The sequence below is a fragment of the Cydia pomonella genome, chromosome 26, assembly GCF_033807575.1.
Source record: "Cydia pomonella isolate Wapato2018A chromosome 26, ilCydPomo1, whole genome shotgun sequence".
Lineage (NCBI taxonomy): Eukaryota > Metazoa > Arthropoda > Insecta > Lepidoptera > Tortricidae > Cydia > Cydia pomonella.
The window spans coordinates 10,389,773-10,402,914 of record NC_084728.1 but is presented as its reverse complement, the minus strand read 5'-3'; the positions used below and the strand labels follow the sequence as shown (position 1 = coordinate 10,402,914).

Genomic DNA, 13,142 nt, shown 5'->3' with positions numbered 1-13,142 from the left:
TCGATAGGGCCGCGGGCGTGGTGCGGGAGATTTCAGTTTCATTAGTCGTTATATTACCTTACCGCCTGCGTGGAGCCACCCGCATGCTGTATATCGAAGGACTTTATATCGCCTGCGGGGAGTCCCCGCACGCTTTAAATCGACCAATGAAACTGAGCCATTACTTTAGTCACACTGGCCCACAAAGGTGAGGTGCCAAAGCCTTGCGCAGGCTGGGCTGTAAAAATCGCTGCCAGTGCCAACTTATCTTGGATTGACTTCTAGATTAATGAATGGCTCACATCTATTCTAAATGACAGATTGGCATAAGGGACTGATCAGGCTATAAAATACATGCAGATTTTACTATTCGTACTTGACCCTACTCAAACAGAGTTCATTACAAGGCAGTATGGCTTAGAGCTTTAGCCTGTCCAGATGGACGAAAAAAAAAATTATTTGTCAAAAGAAATGTCAATACTCAATAAATTGATTAAAAATGTTGCGTATTGTTCTAAATATATTGTAAATAATAAATTAAGTTTACATTTCTCTAGCTTTCTTTATCTGTTTATTACACACTCTATACTGCAATCGTGAGAAATGTCCGCCACAATGGAACCGGAGCAATACTGCACGGTACACAGGTTTGTTATTTGTTATTTTCTTAGTAGTTTTTATTCATAGACCAGGGACTGAAAAACCGCAAAAGACCGGTAACCTAAAATAAAGGTATCAATTGAATAGGTATCCAAAGCTAAGGGTACCCGAATAAAATCGCAAAAGACCGATACCTAAGATAAGGGTATCAATTGAATAGGTATCCAAAGCTAACGGTACCCGAATAAAATCGCACAAGACCGATACCTAAACTAAGGGTATCAATTGAAAAGCTATACAACTGTAACGGTACCCGAATAAAATCGCAAACGACCGATACCTACACAAAGGGTATCAATTGAATAGGTATCCAAAGCTAACGGTACCCGAATAAAATCGCACAAGACCGATACCTAAACTAAGGGTATCAATTGAAAAACTATACAACTGTAACGGTACCCGAATAAATAAAATGTAATAGGTACATTTTTCAAACGGTACCGCTACAGTTGAAAGGGTACCGTACGGTACCGTTTCAAGTAGACTTCCACTTTGGAATCCAAGATGGCGGCTGTGCACTCGTCATAAAAGTCGTCATGGATATCGTTTTGTAAGTTTTAGGGAGTGCAGATTTCGAAAATGGTGACCATTTTGGAATCAAACATGGCGGCCGTGCACTATGTCATTAAAGTCGTCATGGATATCGTTTTATAGGTTTTAGGGAGTGCAGATTTCGAAAATGATGACCATTTTGGAATCCAAGATGGCGGCCGTGCATTCTGTCATAAAAGTCGTCATGGATATCGTTTTATAGGTTTTAGGGAGTGCAGATTTCGAAAATGATGACCATTTTGGAATCCAAGATGGCGGCCGTGCACTCTGTCATAAAAGTCGTCATGGATATCGTTTTATAGGTTTTAGGGAGTGCAGATTTCGAAAATGATGACCATTTTGGAATCCAAGATGGCGGCCGTGCACTATGTCATAAAAGTCATCATGGATATCGTTTTATAGGTTTTAGGGAGTGCAGATTTCGAAAATGATGACCATTTTGGAATCCAAGATGGCGGCCGTGCACTCTGTCATAAAAGTCGTCATGGATATCGTTTTATAGGTTTTAGGGAGTGCAGATTTCGAAAATGATGACAATTTTGGAATCCAAGATGGCGGCCGTGCACTCTGTCATAAAAGTCGTCATGGATATCGTTTTATAGGTTTTAGGGAGTGCAGATTTCGAAAATGATGACCATTTTGGAATCCAAGATGGCGGCCGTGCACTAAATAAAAAATGGCGTGCGTTTTCTAAAAATTTGACCTCAGATACACAATAAAGGTCCTCTGGGATCCTCAGATATCGATTTTCATCTGAATCTGAGCTTAAATGCCAAAATTTAAAATGGCGTGCGTTTTCTTAAAATTTGACCGCGGAATCATAATAAAGGTCCTGTGGAATCCTCAGATATCGATTTTCATCTCAATCTGAGCTTAAATGCCGAAATCAAAAATGGCGTGCGTTTTCTAAAAATTTGACCTCAGATTCACAATAAAGGTCCTCTGGGATCCACAGATATCGATTTACATCTGAATCTGAGCATAAATGCCGAAATAAAAAATGGCGTGCGTTTTCTAAAAATTTGACCTCAGAATCATAATAAAGATCCTCTGGGATCCTCAGATATCGATTTTCATCTCAATCTGAGCTTAAATGCCGAAATTTAAAATGGCGTGCGTTTTCTAAAAATTTGACCTCAGAATCATAATAAAGATCCTCTGGGATCCTCAGATATCGATTTTCATCTCAATCTGAGCTTAAATGCCGAAATCAAAAATAGCGTGCGTTTTCTAAAAATTTGACCTCAGATTCACAATAAAGGAACTCTGGGATCCACAGATAATGATTTACATCTGAATCTGAGCATAAATGCCGAAATAAAAAATGGCGTGCGTTTTCTAAAAATTTGACCTCAGATTCACAATAAAGATCCTCTGGGATCCTCAGATATCGATTTTCATCTTAATCTGAGCTTAAATGCCGAAATTTAAAATGGCGTGCGTTTTCTAAAAATTTGACCTCAGAATCATAGTAAAGATCCTCTGGGATCCTCAGATATCGATTTTCATCTCAATCTGAGCTTAAATGCCGAAATCAAAAATAGCGTGCGTTTTCTACAAATTTGACCTCAGAATCATAATAAAGATCCTCTGGGATCCTCAAATATCGATTTTCATCTTAATCTGAGCTTAAATGCCAAAATTTAAAATAGCGTGCGTTTTCTAAAAATTTGACCTCGGAATCATAATAAAGGTCCTCTGGGATCCTCAGATATCGATTTTCATCTTAATCTGAGCTTAAATGCCAAAATTTAAAATGGCGTGCGTTTTCTAAAAATTTGACCTCGGAATCATAATAAAGGTCCTCTGGGATCCTCAGATATCGATTTTCATCTTAATCTGAGCTTAAATGCCAAAATTTAAAATGGCGTGCGTTTTCTAAAAATTTGACCTCGGAATCATAATAAAGGTCCTCTGGGATCCTCAGATATCGATTTTCATCTTAATCTGAGCTTAAATGCCGAAATTTAAAATGGCGTGCGTTTTCTTAAAATTTGACCTCGGAATCATAATAAAGGTCCTCTGTGATCCTCAGATATCGATTTTCATCTCAATCTGAGCTTAAATGCCGAAATCAAAAATGGCGTGCGTTTTCTAAAAATTTGACCTCAGATTCACAATAAAGGTCCTCTGGGATCCACAGATATCGATTTACATCTGAATCTGAGCATAAATGCCGAAATAAAAAATGGCGTGCGTTTTCTAAAAATTTGACCTCAGAATCATAATAAAGATCCTCTGGGATCCTCAGATATCGATTTTCATCTTAATCTAAGCTTAAATGCCCAAATCCAAGATGGCGGGCGATCATTCAAATTTGACCGGTTTGTATTGGGGTATCCGATCGCGTGGCAAGATACTTTTACTTAAGGGTACCGTTTGGACGGAAGCTTGTTTGGATACCCAAAGTATTGATATCGCTTCCGGAATGCTATTTTAACGGTCGGGTACCCTTTCAAAATTGTTTTAAAGTCTAAGGGTACCGTTTGGACGGAAGCTTGTTTGGATACCTAAAGTATTGATACCGCTTCCGTAAGGCTATTTCAACGGTCGGGTACCGTTTCAAAATTGTTTTAAAGGTACTTTTATTTAAGGGTACCGTTTGGACGGAAGCTTATTTGTATACCCAAAGCGTTGATATCGGTACCGAAATGCTAGTTTAACGGTCGGGTACCCTTTAAAAAGACCGGTCAAAACCGTTTTTAAGGGTACCTTTTCAGTCCCTGTCATAGACTTTATTATCCCTTGAATAGTATAGGAGAAGCTATTTTATCTAAAGACATTTGCCATACCAGTGGTAGTCATAGAAAGAAAATAGATATTGTCAAATAACAAGTACAAGAAAAGAAAATACTTCAATAACATAAAAGTTAGGTTAACTTTTATGTTAAGTATTGTATCTCTTGCTAGTACAGTGGATTTCGGATATAACGACGATGAAAGGACCACTGTAATTTCGTTGTTATATCTATTGTTATAGGCAAAAGCAAAGAAAAGAGATATAGACACATGAATAAATTTTACTCCGAAACATAGATCGTTTCGAATGAGTCTTCACGCTATCCCTACCTAGCTAATATCAACCTATAAACAAAAGGTCACCACAGTTGCTAAACATTTGTGGATGTAAACAAAAGATAAGAAAGTAAATATCTTTGTCCTTCGATGACCGGCTTGACTGGTCAGAATATCTGCATGGGATTTCTAAGAATTTGTTAAAAATGGTTCTTTAAAAACTGTCGCTACACCCAGATTTGGGGTTACACCCGAAGTCGATATATCCACATACTAAAGTGTGCTTTAAAGTCATGGGACTTGGATTTAACATCACTATATCTGAATGGTGCTACAATCAAGATCAGTGTCAGATGACAACCAAAACTCACTTATTACAAAAAAATAATTAAACAAAAATCAACCTTATTTTTGTAGTAATATGGTTCATTATGGCTATGGACTTGTGGTAATTAGTGAGTTTTGTTATCACCTGACGATATCAGAGCGACCAAGGTGTCACAAATATCTGAACATGCATCAATTTGCATAGATGTTTCGCAGTTATTATATACTTTTTTATTTTTAAGTGTAAATATATGTAATATAATTTTTATATTCAATTAGACCCATTGTAACCACAAAATATGTGTAAAAAACGTGAGAGTTTAAAGTTTTATATGTGATTTATTATAAAAAATAGTGCAACAACCCTATACTGTTACAGTTGTACCTGCGGTCCTCCTCCAAAGCGCCGTCGCATACGCAGAGTGAGCGTATTAGACTTGCTGAATGTGGACTTAGTCCGGAGCGCCATATTTGACTATGTGCCTTTGGGGGACCTGCTGCGCTCCGAGCGGGTTTGCCAGCGGTGGCGGAGTGCTGTACATCACTATTTGAGAGGTAATATGCATTAAATTGCTATTTTGGTTTGGACCCTGCAATTTAGTTACTTGGTAATACATCCACCCAGAGACAGGGAAAAGTGAAGAATAGACGAAGTTGTTACTGATATAGGGATAAATTATATATATTATAGCTATAAATTACAACAAACAAGCATACCGCCTGCCTGATCGTGAGCAGTCACAATAGCGTTCGTAACGTTCTCGACACTCCGCACCCTCTTTTGAGCTCTGGCAACCTTACTCACCAGCAGGAACACAACACTGAATAGGGTGTAGTGTTATTCGGCTGCGGTTTTCTGTAAGGTGGAGGTACTTCCCCAGTTGGGCTTCTAGATCTGGAATGACATTCGCTGTGCTGTGCCCTACCACACAAAGCGAGATGACATTTACAATGCCCATACCTCTCTTTTGGACGTAGTTTAAGGACGTACCCGGGTCCAAACGGACACTTCCTTTCTGACTTGTGTTTTAGCGACGTACGTATACAAATACGAGAGATCTTGCTCTATGATGGACTTTCCTGCAAATTTTACAAGCTGGTTTTGGTTTTCTCCACACTGACCTTACATCAGATACATTTTGAATGTTGCAGGCGCCCGCCGCATCCGCTCCAAGCTCCACATAACGTCCCCCTGGCACCCGCCGCCGCCCCGCCTGTGCCGCTGCCAGCGCCTGCTGCCGCTCGACGAGAGCCGCGAGCCCTGGTTCTCCAGCTCGCTGTACAAGTGGGGGATGGGGGTGGAGGCGGCGCCCTGCACGGCCGAGAGCTTCGGGGACATTGCGGGGCACTGCCCCAATATACGCGAGATTACGGTGAGTTGGCACGCAAAACAGATTGAGGTGTTACAAAATGGAAGTTTTAGTGTCGAAATTTTACAAATTGGGAAGTATTACACACAACGAAATCGTCACACAGTGGTAAGTTTTGTCACACAGTGTTGTAGTAAAGGTTCGCCACATAACGGAAAAACACGTTACCACATGAAAACGTCACAATATGGAAAGATTTGTCACACGGTGGAAAGTTTAATCAGAAAACGGAAACGCAGTACACCACATGTCACCAAGTGGAAAAGTTTGTCAAAAAATTGTTCTCAGTTTTCACAAAATGGAAAAGATGTCACAAAATTAGAGCATAGTTATGTAGATCCTCTATGCTTCATGCAAGCTCCACATACCCTCAACCTGGTCTTATTTGAACGGCCTTGTTTCAGTTTTACGGGTTTCCGGACCGGGAATTAGTAAGAGACAGCGTTAATATCGGAAGGCTGCGGAACCTGAAACGGGTCGCTTTCAGGAATCTCATCACGGAGGATGAGGACAGGGAACAGGTAATTATAACCCTTTACACACAGAAATATATTCGGACAAACAATTTTGTCCGTCGAAAATATACACCGTGTTTTTATGATTTCCGTTAATTTCAAGGGTGCATCCCTGCGCTTATATTAAGTAACTTTCTCAAAGACACCGGTATCCTAATTAACTTCATTTCGGAGATAATCAATAATTATTTTTTATATTATATAAGGCCCTTACGAGCGTGTACACTTGCCTTAGGGTCTGTCTACTTATTGATTAGTGTTTAGTACGACTTCATACATTTGCTACTAAACGTACGTACTATCTCGGACGATCGATGCTCGAAATGACATTGATATGTAACAGTTTTCAATTGTTTCAGTTTCACTTGTAGTTAAATGTAATTTGCCCGTGTTACAACAACGCGATATGCAAAATTTAATTGCAAATTATTTTTTATATTATTATATAATTTTTAAATGTTTTAAATGTAATTCATGTGTAAGTGTCTTGGTTCAGCACTGTATACTTGCATGTGGTTTTAAAATAAATAAATTACTTTTTATAAAAAAAAAAAAATTATGCCATTTAGTTTCCTTAAACGTACTTACCGTACCGATACCCCGAAATTAACGGGATTCCAATAAAAACACGGTGTATTACCCTTTGGACATAGAAATATACTCGGACAAACAATTTTGTTAGTCGAAAAAGGCGCGAAGAGTTTTTATGGAACAATAACTCTTCACGCCTACTTTTTTTTTAATACTACGTCGGTGGCAAACAAGCATACGGCCCGCATGATGGTAATCAGCCTCAGTAGCCTATCTCCTTCCTAGTGAGAGCCTGGGGGGTTAGGTTAGGTTAGCAGGCAGGCGTACATAGGCTACGAAGAGCAATACGGAGGCCGGCTCGTACAGTCAGCTACTTTGACTGCTACGAAGTATTTGACGCTGACTGTACCAGTGAGTTTTTCGGAACTTATGTACAGTCACGTCTGAAAATATCGATACGAAAAATGTGCCAAAAAAGTATGCATACACTACCTTAATATATGGGCAATAAAGTCTGTCATGTCATAATCTGTCAAACCATTTCCGTCAATAGAAAAATCGATAAATACCATACCTACTCATAGTGTTGTAAATAAGTAAAGAAATAAATAAATATTCTAGGACATTATAACACAAATTGACTAAGTCCCACAGTAAGCTCTATAAGGCTTGTGTTGAGGGTACTTAGACAACGATATATATAATATATAAATATTTATAAATACTTAAATACATAGAAAACACCCATGACTCAGGAACAAATATCCATGCTCATCACACGAATACATGCCCTTACCAGGATTTGAACCCGGGATCATCGGCTCCATAGGCAGGGTCACTATCCACTAGGCCAAACTGGTCGTCGACATTTTTAGGGTTCCGTAGCCAAATGGCAAAAAACGGAACCCTTATAGATTCGTCATGTCCGTCTGTTTGTCCGATTCTGTCACAGCCACTTTTTTCCTAAACTATAAAAGCTATACTGTTCAAACTTGGTAAGTAGATGTATTCTATGAACCGCATTAAGATTTTTACACAAAAATAGAAAAAAAAAAACAATAAATTTTGGGGGTTCCCCATACTTAGAACTGAAACTCAAAAAATCTTTTTTCATCAAACCCATACGTGTGGGGTATCTATGGATAGGTCTTTAATAATGATATTGAGGTTTCTAATATCATTTTTTTCTAAACTGAATAGTTTGCGCGAGAGACACTTCCAAAGTGAAAAAATGTGTCCCCCCCCCCTGTAACTTCTAAAATAACAGAATGAAAAATCAAAAAAAAATATATGATATACATTACCATGCAAACTTCCACCGAAAATTGGTTTGAACGAGATCTAGTAAGTAGTTTTTTTAATACGTCATAAATGGTACGGAACTCTCATGGGCGAGTCCGACTCGCACTTGGCCGCTTTTTATTGTTGTATAAAATCTACCGAGGATGCAGTATTGAGACAAACCTTCCTGGTTTAACGATACTTTTGTAATTATGTTTAGTATTCTGCTGTAATTACGTAAATAAATAAAATTAAAATTAATATTCTAAGCCGTCAATAATCGTGATTTGTATTTCAGGCCACCGACGAAGACGTCACAATCCTCCTACAAAGTAACCCAATCGAAGAACTTACTATAATTGGCAACGATCAAATCACTGGCGCGTTCCTAAAACACTTGAAAACAAATCTAACTTCACTACGTCTCAGAAACTGCCCTAACTTGGACTATAAACATTTACTATCGGTTATACATTATTTAAATCAAGTAACTGTATTAGATTTGTCAAGAAATTCCGCGGATATTTTAAAGAATGTCCATCTACTTCTTGATGTGATGCCAAAATTAGAACATTTGGAGCTATGTGGATATGAGAAGGTTGAATTGGACGGGCAGTTGAAAGTGCATGTTAGGTTGGAAAATTTGAAGCATTTGAATTTGAGGAGGAATAGGAATGTTAATGACGATTGGTTGGAAACTATAGCTAGAGGGAATAAGTTAATTACATTTGATGTGTCGTATTGTAAAGGTAAGTTTGTAGTCTATAATTTTCCTTTACGTTTTAGATTTATTTAATAAAAGATACTGCAATTGGTTTTAATGTTATTAAAAAATACAAAAAATGTTTTTTTGAAGTGAAGACTTGTTTAGCGGCGCTGTGCACTGTTTGTGATGGGGAAAAAATGTTAAACTCGCGTCAGGTCACGTGACCGACAGGTTCGACAGATTGAAAATTCGTAAGACGGACACGTGACCTGATCGAAAAACTGTTACAATGTAATTGAAGTCAGTAGACCGCAATAAATGAATATCGTATTTTACTACATAAATGATAGTACTTTTATACTGATAATTAAAGCAATTCGTGCAAAATTATTGCCTAACCATTCCAAATTTATATCAAAAAATGCAGAACGTTAATATTCAAGTTTTCACTTCTGCCGGCACTCCCGGATTGCAACCTCTGGTGTTGCAGGTGTCCATGGGCGGCGGTAATCGCTTACCATCAGGTGATCCGTCTGCTCGTTTGCCTCCTCTACCATAAAAAAAAAACCGTTGTTTTTTTTGCTCCAGTCATGGGCAGTATGACGCCAAACTTTATGGCTCTTGTTTATGGTAAAATGTTGCCAGTGTTTAAAAACTGATGAATTGATGATAAATACTTATTTTACTGTATTTGTCTATACCATCCCATTACTGGTTCCCCATTATAGGGGGGTGTTTATTATGTATAAAAACTTTGGACATTAATAAAAATGGCTAACAACACTTTTAATTCCAGGCGTAACAATGACAGGCTTAACCGAAGTGTGCGAGTCGTCGAAATCGATGAGCGAACTCGCTATAGCCGATAACGACGACATATCAGACGAGGACGTCGAGACCATCATACGGCTCCTTCCCTACCTCACGGTAAGTTGACGACAGCGTGTCGTGAAGTAAGATCGATGAGCTCGCTATAGGCGACAACGATGTGTCAGACGAGGACTTTGAGACCATCATACGGCTCCTTACGGTGAGGTACTGTTTTGGTTTTTCGTGTGATCGGACTGGGTGAGTGCCAACCTTACCGCGAGGTGCTATTTTTAGGGCAAAGTGTGTCACTTCTACTTCTAACCATACCTACGTAGAGATACTGTTTCTTGGGCGTGATCGAAGTGTGCGATTCCCAACCTGACGGCAAGATACTGGTCTTTTAGTACAACTGAGAATTATCTCTATTTGTCACCGTTTTGAACTTGTCGAGTAGACTAGGATGCCTTATTCAAAAGTTTAGAGAAATTACCAGTTTTTTTGATAAAAAACCCATTCGGTTAAATGAAAATCAGGCAAACATATTTCGAAGTTGCGATATGATTCCCTTGTTAAAAATAGATTTGTACACACAGATTCTTAACATCCAAAAATGCCGCGGCGTGACGTCCGATCTGGTGGTATACCTGGCCCGCATCATGCGGCGCCGCAACCGCTGGCGGCTGCCCGCACTGCGGTTGCGTTTGTACGGGACAGTTGTACCTGATGCCATGCCGGTAAGATTTATTAAAACAGACATACATACATATAATCACGCCTATTTCCCGGAGGAGTGGGCAGAGACCACGGATTTTCACTTGCTACGATCCTGACATACCTCTTTCGCTTCCTTCACTTTCATAACATATAACATACAGCTATGAGATATAAAATACAGCTCAATTAAGCTATAAGCACAAAAGAGCAATGAAGAGCGGACAGATAAGGAACTGCCGAGTTCACAAAATGGCCGCCGGGACAAGATGGCGGATCAACTGCCGCGGCGCAATAGTTCATGCGGTATCACCGCTCGTTATCTGCAGGACATTCATTGTGTCTTATTATAATATACAGGAATCGACAATCTGAATCTTAAAAACTCAACAATAGAGGCTATAGAACAGACTCTATCTCTATAACTACGTTTTTTTTTATTGAACACAAAGCAAGCTTACAGTTTCAGACCAAACTTATATGTTAGGAAAACTAAAATTATCATCAACAGTTAGGTAAAAATAACCATCAAAATAAATAAAATAAAATAAAACTAACTCTCGCTGTTTTACCCTCGTCTATTCTTATGTTGTAGCCAAAAAGATCTGTTCACTGCCGTTAATTATTTTATATTTTTTATTAATAGTGTATGTATGATCTTGTTTCAGATGGTATACTCGTTTATTCTGGACTTCGCGAAAGGCACGCAGCTCGATCCAAAACCTAGCCCGTACTTAGGTTTTTGATCCACTATATTAGTTCAAATATACAGGGTGAATTTCCAAACGTTAACCACATTGTGTTGGGATAATGAACATAATTCAGTCTACTAGTTCAAATATACAGGGTGAATTTGCAACCATTAACCACATTGTGTTGGGATAATTAACAAAATCACTCTACTAGTTTAAATATACAGGGTGAATTTGCAACCATTAACCACACTGTGTTGGGATAATTAACAAAATTCACTCTACTAGTTCAAATATACAGGGTGAATTTGCAACTATTAACCACACTGTGTTGGGATAATTAACAAAATTCAGTCTACTAGTTCAAATATACAGGGTGAATTTCCAACCGTTAACCACACTGTGCTAGGATAATGAACAAAATTCACTCTACTAGTTCAAATATACAGGGTGAATTTGCAACTATTAACCACACTGTGTTGGGATAATGAACAAAATCCACTACTACAATTGTGCAATCCCCTAAATGGTAAAAAAAATTGGCTGTCCCAAAGAAAATATTGATATCTAATCCGCCAATATGTATGAAATAGTAGTTTTGTTATGCAATTTTGGGCTGAGCCCATATATTTTTATTTTACAGATGAATTATTTACGTAAAACCATATTACGGAGTTACAACTAGTCATAAGTTACTGCATACTTTGTAGATTTAAATATTTATTTATTTAGGTACATATCATACTTTAACATGCTTATTACTTCGTCTAAAAACTTTCCCTTTGGGGTTGAATTCTTAAAAATCCTTTATTAACTCAACAGTATATATTTTGTAATGTACAGTATATATTTTGTAATGTAAAATAAATAAATGTATAATAAACGTTGTTTTTGTGTTTATACGGTGTAACATGAGGAAACCGAAAGATTTTAACAGTGTATTCCTGATCACAATTAGAGACTAAAATGTCGTATAAATTTTTCTGGTTTTCGCCTAGTTTCAGAGTAAAAAAAAATCTTATTGTAACTTAGTGCAAAACGCCTTTTTTGATGGCTATGATGCCATAATGGGGCGTAGTCTAAATATCCTTATTGATAGATGTCAAAAAGTGGCAAGTAACCTTTGCAAAAACTAAGTAAAAAAAAATCGTAAGTTCATTTTCAGCGCCAGTTTTACCATAACTTTTTATGTACAGAGAGAGGTAACCCCTGCATACAATCCGTGCCTCCGTACAAATACATTAAAAAATAAAAATTTTTTTTTTTTTTTTTGCCAAATTTACTTAAACTCATATAACATTTTTTGCTTCTTCTGGCATCAGAAGTGCGTGGTTAAAATCTTTTGGGTTCCTCGTGTTACACCGTGTATAGAGGGCAGGTGAATCAACAAACGTGAGAAATATCTCAAAACAACCACAGTGCTTGTTTTTTTATTGCGAGCCTTCTCAAAAAACTATTAAGTACATAAACGTGTACTAAAGTTGCGATGCCGCTAATAACCGTGACGTATTGGTATGATGGAAAGGGACAAACGATTATTAGCGGCATCGTAACTTTAGTACACGTTTATGAATAAGGGGGTAAGGGTATAAAAACAAATAAAAGGATAATGTAGTTTTAGATGTGACACAAGCATCATTGATTAATTTAAGACATATAATAATAATAATTACAGGCTGATTCTGTACGGAGCTAAGGACTGACCATAATCTGAGAATATACGAACATAAGAATGACCCTATTATATTTATATCCAAATGGACCCGGGTACGTCCTTAAACTACGTCCAAAAGAGAGGTATGGGCACTGTGAATGTCATCTCGCTTTGTGTGGTAGGGCACAGCCAGTGGATGTCATACCAGATCTAGAGCAGAGCCCAACTGGGGAAGTACCTCCACCTTACAGAAAACAGCAGCCAAATAACACTAGACCCTACTCATAGTGTTGTGTTCCTGCCAGTGAGTAAGGTTGCCAGAGCTCAACGAGGGGGGGG

At 38.1% G+C, this 13,142-nt stretch overlaps 1 protein-coding gene across 1 annotated transcript; it reads left to right on the top strand.

Moving 5' to 3' along the window:
- Nucleotides 1-434: 434 nt before the first annotated feature.
- Nucleotides 435-12,398, top strand: LOC133532065 (uncharacterized). The gene is made up of 8 exons (XM_061870555.1): nt 435-626; nt 4,913-5,088; nt 5,686-5,906; nt 6,308-6,424; nt 8,529-8,979; nt 9,733-9,863; nt 10,340-10,480; nt 11,126-12,398. The coding sequence occupies exons 1-8, from the start codon at nt 583-585 to the stop codon at nt 11,201-11,203; spliced, it is 1,359 nt and encodes a 452-aa protein (XP_061726539.1). The 5' UTR covers nt 435-582; the 3' UTR covers nt 11,204-12,398.
- Nucleotides 12,399-13,142: the final 744 nt, after the last annotated feature.

Coding starts and splice junctions, on each gene's coding strand:
- LOC133532065 (XM_061870555.1), top strand. CDS start 583: ATGTCCGCCACAATGGAACCGGAGCAATACTGCACGGTACACAG. Junction 6,425..8,528: donor AGGATGAGGACAGGGAACAG/GTAATTATAACC, acceptor TTTGTATTTCAG/GCCACCGACGAAGACGTCAC. Junction 8,980..9,732: donor TGATGTGTCGTATTGTAAAG/GTAAGTTTGTAG, acceptor TTTTAATTCCAG/GCGTAACAATGACAGGCTTA.